This window comes from Lolium rigidum, chromosome 5 (assembly GCF_022539505.1).
Source record: "Lolium rigidum isolate FL_2022 chromosome 5, APGP_CSIRO_Lrig_0.1, whole genome shotgun sequence".
NCBI lineage: Eukaryota > Viridiplantae > Streptophyta > Magnoliopsida > Poales > Poaceae > Lolium > Lolium rigidum.
The window spans coordinates 117,997,160-118,008,946 of record NC_061512.1 but is presented as its reverse complement, the minus strand read 5'-3'; the positions used below and the strand labels follow the sequence as shown (position 1 = coordinate 118,008,946).

The following is an 11,787-nucleotide window of genomic DNA, read 5'->3' as shown; positions in this document are numbered from 1 at the left end:
CCTTCCCGCCCGGAGACGGTGCAGTAACGAATCAGTTATCTCTGCGGAAACGAATCCCTTTTTAGCGGTGATGATCTATATAAGTTGTCGATTGACCGAGTTAATGCGGTCGCTGTTTGTCTCTGTATTCTGTAGTTCTGCATGACGGAGGAGTAGGAACAATTTCCACTTCCTATGAACAGGAGTGGTAAAAAGGTCGGGCATGGTGAAACGCAACACATGGCGCCAGTGGGTGCAACAACTCCCCGTCAGCATTTTGAACCATGGGGCGGGGCAGACAGGAGAGAAAGGAGCAGGGAGGGAGGCGGCAACGAACCGCACGGAATCGTAACCTAATCTTCCAAATCTCAAACAACCGCACTGACTGACCGACCCCAGCCCGTGCTTAATTCAGCTAGCTAGCTTATCGACCTTGATCGGCGACCTCTATATATAGTCGCCGGTGTCGCACTTCGTTTTGTCATCAGCGCAACAGCAGCACCTAGCAGTCACCGAACCAGTCGAGCAGAGGTAGCCATGGGTAGAGCAGTGCAGGCGACCATGGCGACGAAAGGTTTCACGAGGCTCTTCTGCTGCTGCCTCTACGCTCTGGCTCTCCTCTCGTTCATCATACCCAGCACCCTCGCCGAGGAGCGCTTCTACGAGTTCGTGGTACGTCTTCGAGCGACACTTGCTCCTGCATGCTGTTTCTTCAGCTGATCGAGCTTGATCCCTAATGCTTAATCTGCGTATGGTGGTCGTCGCCGTCGTGATCGATGCACGCAGGTCCAGGAGACGGTGGTGAAGCGGCTGTGCCAGACGAACAAGATCATCACGGTGAACGGGCAGTTCCCGGGGCCGACCATCGAGGTGAACAGCGGCGACACGCTGGTGATCAAGGCGGTGAACATGGCGCAGTACAACGTGACCCTCCACTGGCACGGCCTCCGGCAGCTGCGCAACGGGTGGGCGGACGGGCCGGAGTTCGTGACGCAGTGCCCCATCCGGCCGGGCTCCAGCTACACGTACCGGTACACCACCGAGGGGCAGGAGGGCACGCTGTGGTGGCACGCCCACAGCTCCTGGCTCCGCGCCACCGTCCACGGCGCGCTCATCATCCACCCCAAGCGCGGCATGCCATACCCATTCCCCAAGCCCGCCAAGGAGTTCCCCGTCCTGCTCGGTATGTTCCGACATGCTTGCGATCCATCGGTTTGATTTGATCATGTCAGCTTTAGTTTCTGATGTGTGTTTGTGTGCGCAGCGGAGTGGTGGAGGAGGGACCCCATTTCGGTGATCAGGCAGTCCATGATCACCGGCGCGCCGCCCAACATCTCCGACACCATCCTCATCAACGGCCAGCCCGGAGATTTCCTCCCGTGCTCCACCCAAGGTACGTGTGTGCGTCGTTCCCTTCCATTCATCAGGGATGCATTACCTTGCTTGTTCAGAAATTGATCTCTTCATTAATCACTTGGTACCGTGCATGCACATCACCACAGAGACGAGCATCATTCCAGTTGTCGCCGGCGAGACAAACCTGCTGCGCATCATCAACGCGGCCATGAACTCCGAGCTCTTCGTCTCCCTCGCCGGCCACAAGATGACCGTGGTCGCCGCCGACGCTCAGTACACCAAGCCCTTCGATACCAACGTCGTGCTCGTCGGCCCCGGCCAGACCACGGACGTCCTCGTCACCGCCAATGCCGCCCCTGGCCGCTACTACCTCGCCGCCCGCGTCTATGCCTCCGCCCAGGGCGTCCCCTTCGACAACACCACAGCCACCGCCATCTTCCAGTACAAGAACGCACCTGGCAGCGCCGAACCCAGCACCGGCGGCGCCAACAGCCCACATGGTCGTCCCCGATCGGCGGGCCATCCGGGGCGCACAGGGCCGGCAGCGATGCTCCCGTACATGCCGGCGAACAACGACACGAACTCGGCGACCATGTTCTCGAACAGCATCCGGAGCCCGGGGCCGGTGAAGGTGCCCGGACCGGTGACGCAGGAGGTGTTCACCACGATCGGGTTCGGCCTGTTCAACTGCCGGCCAGGCCCGTTCTGCCAGGGCCCCAACAACACCCGGTTCGGCGCGAGCATGAACAACGTGTCGTTCCAGCTCCCCAACACCGTGTCGCTGCTGCAGGCGCACTACCACCACATCCCCGGCGTCTTCACCGAGGACTTCCCGGCGTTCCCGCCGGTGATCTTCGACTTCACCTCGCAGAACGTCCCGCGCGCTCTGTGGCAGCCCGTGAAGGGCACCCGGCTGTACCGCGTCAAGTTCGGCGCCGTGGTGCAGATCGTGTTCCAGGACACGGGCATCTTCGCCACCGAGGAGCACCCGATGCACATCCACGGGTACCACTTCTACGTGCTCGCCACGGGCTTCGGCAACTACAACCCGCGGCGGGACGAGGCCAAGTTCAACATGGTCGATCCGCCCAGCCGGAACACCATCGGCGTGCCCGTCGGCGGGTGGGCCGTGGTACGCTTCGTGGCGGACAACCCGGGCGTGTGGCTGGTGCACTGCCACATCGACGCCCATCTCACTGGCGGACTCGCCATGGCGCTGGTGGTGGAAGATGGCAAGGCCGAGCTCGAGTCCACGGTGCCGCCGCCGCTCGACCTGCCCATCTGCGGCCTGTAGAGGCTTCCTTTCTTCCTGTGATTTCTGTACAAATGTACATGGTCTGAAACGTACGTGAATCGGTCTCTGTTGTAAGTATTGTGAGATGTTACCACCTACTGTTTGCGATTTGAATTTAGGTTTTGTAATTTGAATTTCCATTCCAATTTGGGTTATTTAGCTAAGTGCTAGTGTAATTTTTTTTCCACAAGAGTGACTTGAGGGATTACATCGAGCTCTTCAAAAAAAAGTGGTTCTATCCTCGAATGATTATTTTATCAACTCCACCAAATTGTTTTTTTATAGATAAAAGGCACTCAAGTGCCCAACTTTGAATTAACAAAGTCACCAACGACGAGAACGATACAAAGTGCTGAACCCAGCTTACAGAACGACACCACACACCCACACGAACTACCGAAGAAGCTACAACCGGAAGCGCGACCAACAAGCTCAGCCAAAGCGCCTACGAGGACTCGGAGTAGAGCTGTAGTCTACAGTGTTGGGCCGGAGCTCACCTGAGAGCGAGCCATTTTTCACGCGCGCCTCAACAGCCCTCCTCCGTCGCAGAAGCGCCACCGGAAGCCGACCACCACCAGGGACAGACCCACGTTGCTCACAAACCGAACAACAGCGCCAAGGAAGCTCGACAAGGGAAGGGCACGGAGCAAGCCTTGCCGAGGATCGCCGAAGAATCACCTCCGTCACAACCATCGGTGAGCCTCGCGCTGTGGGCTCCAAGACGGTGTCTTCAAGAAGAGCACGACACCGGAGTGCCGCCACCGCCCGGTCCGAGGATCTTGGGTTTTCACCCGGACGAAGTAGAGGGACGGAGATTGGCCTCACGGCGCCTTCAACAAGGGAACGCCGTCCGCGGACACCGCCGTCGTGGCCCGAGGGGCAAAGGTTTCCCTTTGGCACCATCACCGCCATCTACATCCCACAACACTCAACTCGCCGACCACCACGCCGCCCTCACGGCCGTGGTCACCGGCCAGCACCAGAGTCATTGGATCGCCCGCCAACCAACATGACTCCCACCTTCTAGGGCCGCCGCCCCGGCTTCCCAACTCGACACCGGACGGAAAGGAGAAGGAGGAGGAGCGTCGCATCGAGGCCGCCGGACGCCAAACGAGGGGCAGGCCGGCCATCGCCCCCCGACACCGCAACCGGGGATCACCACCGGCAGCCCCCATGGCTGTCGGAGATCAGCAGATCTGGGCGAAGATGGGCTCGAAATGGGCCCGGGGCCCCTGCCCCGACCCGAACTCGAGGCGGCCAGATCCCTCTAGGCCGCCACACCCACCACGCTGGAGCTCCACCGCGTCAGGCCGGACGAGCGCCGCGCCGCCGCACGGCGTGCCAGGCACCTACCCGCGTCGCGCTCGTCTCCTCCGCCCGCCCAGGCCGGAGCTCGCGCCGCCCGCCACCATGGCCGCTCCGGGGAACAGCCGCCGTCGCGAGCGCGCCCAGTCGATGGTGTCTCCGCGCCGCCGCCGCAGGGGCCACGCCGTCGCGCCCACCAGCCAACGCGACGCCCTCGCCGGCCGCGGGGGCCCGCGCCACCACCTCCGCGCGAGGGAGAAGAGGCCCCCCCCCCCCCGCCGCGCCGCCGCCGCGCGGGCTTTGCCCGGCGACGGCCTCTGGCGGCGGCGAAGAGAGGGGAGGGGAGGGAAGGAGCCTAGGAGGGGGCGCCGCCAGGGGAGGCCCTCGGTCGCGCGCGGGCGCGACGCGAGGAGCCTAGGGTTTTCGTTTTTCCTCACCAAATTGTTTATCAGGGACAACGGTGTGTAAGTAATACAAAATAAAACTAAATAAACAGTAAAGAAAATTGTGCCAAAAAGTATGTGACAGTGGAAATGCCACAACTTCAACACTTAGCAAGCAAATAAATAAAATAGAGGAAGGTATTTTTCGGATTTAATTAAAGATGAAAATAATAGAGCATGTACTTAGCTTTGCATTGTCTCTCTCACATCATCTTCCACTGAGAGTTTGCTTACGTTGTCTTTTTACATGTTGTTCAGTCATTTATTTGTTGCAAGCTTCGAACTTTATTTTATATCTATGCGCTCTTGCACATGGTTTGTGTTCTAACTTCTAAATGGTACAGATGGAGTAAAAATTTCATGTGGTGCATGTTGTATTTAAATGCAAAAGTATTATTTATGCATGTACATAGGGGCGTTTCACCACTTTTTTGGAGCACCATTTTGTTTTTATTATAATATTTTTTTTTTGTCCAATGGGTTCTTTGGATCTTGTGATGGCTTGCTTCATTCCTTGGAGCTTCTTCACCATGTTATTTGTTTGTAGTTTTTATCATCGATATAGTTTGATTTCATCCGAGTATTTGTCGTTGGATATTAGCATTTGATTTCATTCATATTATGAGAAATGAACAACTTATTGAGGAACCGACCATTTTGACAATGGATACTAATGGTGGAATATTTTTAGGGTTTAAGGGAATTGGAATTTTTTTTTTGCTTCAGGTTGTGCTTAAGCTGTTCCCCTTCATTCTTTGCGTCCTATCTTGTTTGTTGCTTTGCATGGTTGAGTATATAGAGGAAACTCCACTAAAAACAGTAGTTGGCAATATATACAATAAAATTTAAGTTTATTTACAAGTGCATAGATTATGGCGGGTTTCTATATATGGTTGTTCAAGGAACATCACGTACTTTTGTAGTGTTTGATGTTAGTGCAACCGGTTTGGCTTTTTAATTCCTTATATAAACCCTCTCAATGCGATTGTCATTAATGGCTAAGCTGGGGGAGATTGAAAGTGCATGGAACCACATGTGTGGTTTTAGTATTTAATGACAATCCATATGGACTGATGTTTGCATTGAGTTATATTTGTGGGATTTATCCATAGGCTATAGTTGTTGGCTTCAAGGTTCGAAGAAGAAGAAAGTGAAGAAGATCATGTGTTGATGAAGGTGTTATTCAAGGAGTGATCCGAAAATTGGTCCAGTCTAAGACAAGTATGTCTTGAAGAATGATAATGAGTGAAATATCATGTCTACCTTCAAGACTTCATCATTATGAAGAATTGAGAAATTATTCTAGGTTCATCAAATGGAAGCGCAATCTCATGTGTACTTTACCTAATTTTTCCACTGAGATACACTAAATGATTACTGTACCCACCTTGTTGTTACTTGGTTTCACGCGTAGGCACCGTTTACCACACATCTCACCTCGAACCTTGATCAATCCTTGGGGCTTGGGTATCTGACAAGTTCTTGGATTGAAGTAAGAGACAATGATACAAATATAAATCTCCTATGAAATCAGCACATAATATTTCCATGTAATTTGATGCACATAATTGTTGTGAGGCTAATCCTCACCCCGTAGTCCGTGAGGACTACTCACTCATAATAACAAGATCAAGGATAGAAAACATTGTAGAATCACTTAGATCAATACCAAATATCCTTACAAGGTCGTCAATCGCGAGGAGATCCCACTTAGAAGTTATTGCTATGGCTATGAGATGGGATGCATGGTGATGATGAAGTATTGTATTGGTGAAGCGGTGGATCTTCCTCGGCGTGTTTCTGATGTAATCTGAGAATGGCGGCTCTCTTTGTGCCACTTGGAGTCTCGAAATATATGGGTGTCTTAACGAAAGTTACTCCTTTGACCAGGCGAAGGCAGATCCAGGTGGTACAGGCGCACGGTACAGACAAGCCCTGTCCATACCAGTGCTCGTTAACACCTCTCGATGCGTCTCTTGGACCCCACCTGACTTGTGAGTATTGGAAACTCATGATTCATTCCTTTTTGCTCTAGATTTCTCCATAAATATATGATTTCCCGTACCACGGCATTTCCAACAAGGATTTGCGCATCTTTGTAATAATTAGTCATTAGTAGCAAGGCTAGAGAGATATTCCATCAATTGCTTGACTTAATATGCGATTTAAACGCAGATAAAGATGGTTATTTTTCATAGCCATCAACCGGCGCGGGTGGCATGGTCGGTGCCTTCAGAGGAGCAATGGGAGGTGCCATGGCCAACGGCTCGGGTGGGAAATTTGGCATGGGTAGCAGCACTGAAGGTGGCATGTGTGGAGACAACAATGTTGTTGCTACTGACACCATGGCAGGTACAAGCAAATGAGGTCAACAATGAGAATGATGCATGAAGCATGTCCATGAACTATGTGTTTATGGTCAACTATGTCGATGAACTATTTTATACTTTGAACTATGCATTTCGAAAGTGTTGGTGTTGAACTATGTTGCTGATACATTTGTGACGATCATTCATACTCCCTCCGGTCTCTTTTAATTGACTCAAATTTAGTACAACTTTATACTAAATTTGAGTCAATTAAAAAAAAACCGGAGGGAGTAGTTAAAATTGGAGGTGGCATGGCCAGCGGTGGCGGTGATGTATTTTGCAGCAAACCATTTTTCGTGATGTAAATTTTTGGCAATGTGATGTTATATCGTTTTGCATCACCACATTTTGTTATAGAGTAGAATACAACAACATCTATTGGAGATGCTCTTGGCTCTTATGCAAACGCTTTTGCAGACCTAACATTTGTCTTCATTTATTTGTTTACATCAAAGTACCTAGCTGTATGCATTAATATAGGAGTATAATACTCCTCTTGTGGACAAAACAACACATCGATTACAAGAAGCACATGATGATGATGTTTGTTTCTAGCAAGTGAATTAAGTAGCAAAATCACAAGGGACCTAATCTCCTCGCCTGAAAGATGCCACTTGTGCTTAACTCCCAATCCAGATAATCCAATTCAGCTGACACTTGACAGCCATCTGCAGTCACAAATATGCTAATTGGGAAAATTAGCATGTTGTCAATTCCATCAGCCTCTGCAATCATGGTAAACATCGTCGGCCGCTGACTTCAGTTTCGCCCTGGCAGAAAGCTCAGTCCCGTATCTCCACAGGTAATTCAAGCCAACGAGCAGGTCGACGATGGCAGCTTCGGTCTTGTCCCGGTCAGCGAAGTGCAGCGTCTGCATGAGCAGGACGCTGGTGCCGGAGCCGACGTTCCGCTGCTCGAAGCTCCTCTCGGACCGCCACCTTACCGTGTTGTGTGCGACCGGCGCCAGCCACCCGAGGATCCCCTGCACGGTGTCAGCCCACTCGGCGGCGATGACGCGATCGCAGGGCGCGTTCTTCTTCTTGCCCGCGGCGGACGGGGCGCGCCAGAGGCGCGCTCGGAGGGACGCCCGGATCCGGTCGGTGAGCATGCCGTAGAGCGCGTCCCTCTCGTCGGCGCAGATGTGGCGCGGCGAGATGGCGAGCTTCTCGGCGAAGACGACGAGGTTGGCGTAGTGCGAGGCCAGGGCGGCGGCGCCGAGGGTGGTCTCCGGCGCGCTCGCCAGCACGTCGTGGGACGAGGACTCGAACACCGAGGTGGTGAGCTTCGCGTTGGGGTGGTGGTGGTGGTGATCGTCGTCGCTGTCGGGGAAATCGTGGCAGCTGACGGTGCTGAAATCGTCGGCGTTGGATGAGAGCGAGACGTCGCTGAAGCTGAGCGGGAGATCCTGGTCGTCGAAGTGGACCCAGCCGTCCGTGGTCGGGGACTTGCTCCCGCCGACCACGCAGCTGATGAGGTGCTTGCCGGGCACCTGCCACTTGAGGCTCTGGCTCCTGGAGAGCAGGAAGCCCTTACGGGATTTTGCGGCGCTGGTCGACCTCTGGAGAGTGGTGACGGAGGCGAAATCGGAAGGGTACACGAGGGAGTTCGCGGTCCCGGCGAAGGAGCTGCTCCATGAGAAGGAGTGGCGCGCGCCGAGCGAGGCGACGGGGTAGTCGTCGTCCGTGGCGGCGAGGGTCTTGGGGTGCAGGCCGAACACGTGGATGATCCTGGCGACGATGGTGAAGAGCGACCTGCCGAGCAGGCGCACGGCGTAGTCGATGCTCCGGCCGCAGAGCGAGGCGGTGCGGAGGCGGTCGACCTCCTGCCTCTGCCGGGCCACGCGGCGCGCGGCCTCCCCGGGCGCGAACTCGGCGCGGCGGAGGCGCGCGGCCTGCTCGAGCTCCGCCAGCACGTCGAGCTCCTGGCAGAGCAGCCCCGTGGCGGCGACGAGGCGCTGCATCTTGCGCGCCTTGCGGTCCATCTTCTTGGCGGCGGCGTAGCGCAGGCCGTGCGGGTCGGCGCGGGCGAGGAGGAGGCCCGCGAAGAGCGCGGCGAAGCGGCGGAGCAGCGGGTCGGCGCAGCGGGCGGAGAGGCGCGCGACGGCGCGGGAGAGGTCCCCGCAGGCGCCGGCCATCTCGGCGAGGGCGAGGGCCAGGAGCGCGGCGTCGTCGTCCGCGACGAGCCTGCGCGCGCCCTCGAGGCGGACGCTGTCCCCGCGGAGGCGCGCCACCTGGTCGTCCCCGAGCGCGCGCCAGAGGCTCGCCGCCCGCGACATGAGCGACGCCACCTCGAACGCCAGCATGCCCACCTTCTCCCCGCCGCCGCGGCCGGTGATGAGCTTCCGCATCTTCGCGCGATCGAGGCGGCGGGGGCGCGCGCGTGATGGGGGTTGGGTTCCGTTCGTCAAAAGCGCCGGCGCGGCAGTGGTTTTTAGGGAAGCGGGAAAGTGCGAGGTAGATAGCTGCGCAGCTGCAACTGCATAGGTAGTGTCACAGGGGTGGGCAGCAAAGGTGGGAGGTGGGGTGGTGGGAGTTGAAACCGAAAAGAGACGGAGCGACATCCGTCGGAGAGACGGGATTATTCGGGGCGTGCCGGCCTGCCGCTGCCGGGCCGTGGAGGAGAGGGACGTGGTGCGTCGTGTGGATGAGGTGCGTGCCTGCGTGCGTCAGGGTGGGAGGCTCGGGATGTTCGCCGGCGCGGCACTCCCAATGATTGGCGGAAGTGGACAATCGGGCGGTTCTTGGACCCTCTGCTGTCGCCCGTGGGTTCCGCTCACGAACTCGCCGCACTCGCGTCTTTGCTTGCGTGCGTTTTGGCGCCTTGCCTTTGCCCCTGGTTGCCTCGATGATCAACATGTGTAGGGAAACGGAGCCTCGGAATGCCTATTCTGTTGTTTTCTTTTCGAAATGGAGCTGTACAATTAAAATTTACCGACCGATCGCGAATTGACACGAAATCTGCTCGGTGGGACCCACTTGTAAGGCTGATGTGGCAACAAAAACTAATGAACTTGCTGGTGTCGACGGAGGGCCCACATGTCAGTCCACAATAAGAAATAAAAATATCCCCAAAAAATATAAAATGGTGGAGATTTTCTCCTCCCGTGAACATAGCCGCCGCCTCAAATTGCTTCCATCGGCGTTCACTTTACGCATGGATCGTTTGTGTTCCAAGGGCTTCTAGTTGCGGCCGAAGGTCCGCCTCCTAGTAGTAGTTATTCCCGCACCTAGAATCAATCCGAGCCGTCGTAGGTCAACGCCATCGAATCACCTTCTCCAACTTCGGCAGAGCACCATCGTCGCGTGGATCTCCTCAACTGCGTCGCCCCGTCCTCCCTCGTCGGTCCCTAGATTTCAACGTTGAAAAAATGTTTCCCGCTCGTTTGATGGTTTTGTGTGTTTGACGACAACACTAGCGATAATCAAATCATGTGCTAAGTGTTGCGGGAACAATCTATGAGCTATGCCCCATGGTATCGACCCCTATAAAAAGTGAAAAGAGCAAATGCTTCCAAATTGTGTGTCCTACTCCATATTATCCTGGGAGGGGGGATATTTGCCGAAATACCCCCCCCCCCCCCAGATTTATCTAAGAAGTGTCCTCCTTATGCACCTTATGTGATGATGATCATCCACAATAGGCTTGAGGATGACGATCTCAATGGTGTTGTTCAGAATTTGTCAAGAAACTCTATGTGAAGAAGGGCAACAAGTTAGCTTGTGGGAATTCTCATGATGTGGAGATGCGAGAGGTTAGCGGCCCTTTTGACGTTGGTTGACCTTCGTGGTACCAGACCCCTCCAACGTACGTAATTCCCCTCAAAAGGAAGGAATTAAGGGCATCAACCCTTGTGTCTTCGCGTGTTTCACTCTCGGTTACCTCTATCCTTTTACCATACTTCGGTACTTGTATCTTGTATCTTATGTAGTTGCTTGTATATTGTCATCTAGCCAAATTCACATAGTTGCATATCTAGAGAATTTACCTTTTGTGTCAAGCCTAAATTGGGAAAGAATTAAATTTTGAAGGTCAAAAAAAAGAATTGAATTTTGCTTTATACCTATTCACACCCCTCTATGTGTCCATACGATCCTTTCAAACATAGACCTCATCCAGGTGTAGGCGCAACCCAAAGCGTCGTGTGTCCCCGAGTCATCATGCCCGCATTGCCCTGCTCCAGCCATCGTGGCCGCCGACCATGATGTCGTCCCAAAGCTTGTAGGTATCTTCTAGCACTAATAAGTGATCCTGATGAGCTTCCGGTGCTCCTGCACCTCTCTACTCTCCTTCGTTTGTGTTGTGGCCACGCCGCCGACGGGCTCCGTGCTGGACAAGGCGGGGAGGGGCTTGGGTCGGTTAGGGCAAAGAAGGGCTCGGGTTGGGATGACGTCGACCTTGGTGGATGCAGCGGCTAGCCGCGGAAGTTGGGTCGCGAGCATGGGGCTGGAGGCGGGTGCCCGGAGGCGTGGTGCGAAGTCGACCGGAGGCGGCATGGGTGGTGTGTGGTCTCCGCTGCTGGTCCATGGAGAAGAAACGTATCAGATAGTTTTTATTAGATATTTTGAATTTTTTTAAATATGGGCCCTCATCAATAGTGCCATGTCATCCTTACAAGGGAGTCACAATTGCTAGATTTAGTGTCAATTCACGGTCAATTAGTGATTAGTGTTTTTGCTAAAAATGGTAGTTTTTTGTCCCACAAAGTATAGTGGTGGTCTTTGGTAATTCCAAATTTAAAGTGGTGATTTCATGCTATTAACTTAAATTGGGAAGATGAGGAATATATTTTCCCAAGCAAAAAATGGCTCGTAGGAGACGTGAAAAACACACGTGAAGGTATGTGGACCAACTATGTGTCACACCCCACCAGTTAACCATTGTAGGGTTTGACTTGCCATGTCACCGAATCCTAGTTGGAACTGCAGCAAGGTTTAAATAGACCGCCATTTCCAAGATCATGAGTTCAAGGATCCATTTAGCTTTCATCTATAAGTTCAAGGTTTGTTTTGGACTTTAGATATGAACCCTTCAACAAGGCAAC

At 54.0% G+C, this 11,787-nt stretch overlaps 2 protein-coding genes across 2 annotated transcripts; one reads left to right on the top strand and one right to left on the bottom strand.

The window, feature by feature from the left end:
• The first annotated feature begins 516 nt into the window (after nucleotides 1–516).
• LOC124656310 (laccase-3-like) lies at nucleotides 517–2,629 on the top strand. The gene is made up of 4 exons (XM_047195079.1): nucleotides 517–651; nucleotides 766–1,162; nucleotides 1,244–1,372; nucleotides 1,482–2,629. Exons 1-4 carry the CDS (start codon nucleotides 517–519, stop codon nucleotides 2,627–2,629), a joined length of 1,809 nt encoding a protein of 602 aa, XP_047051035.1.
• Nucleotides 2,630–7,280: 4,651 nt separating this feature from the next.
• LOC124652141 lies at nucleotides 7,281–9,093 on the bottom strand. Its single transcript, XM_047191168.1, has one exon. It carries the CDS (start codon nucleotides 9,091–9,093, stop codon nucleotides 7,465–7,467), a length of 1,629 nt encoding a protein of 542 aa, XP_047047124.1. The 3' UTR covers nucleotides 7,281–7,464.
• Between the last annotated feature and the right edge of the window lie 2,694 nt (nucleotides 9,094–11,787).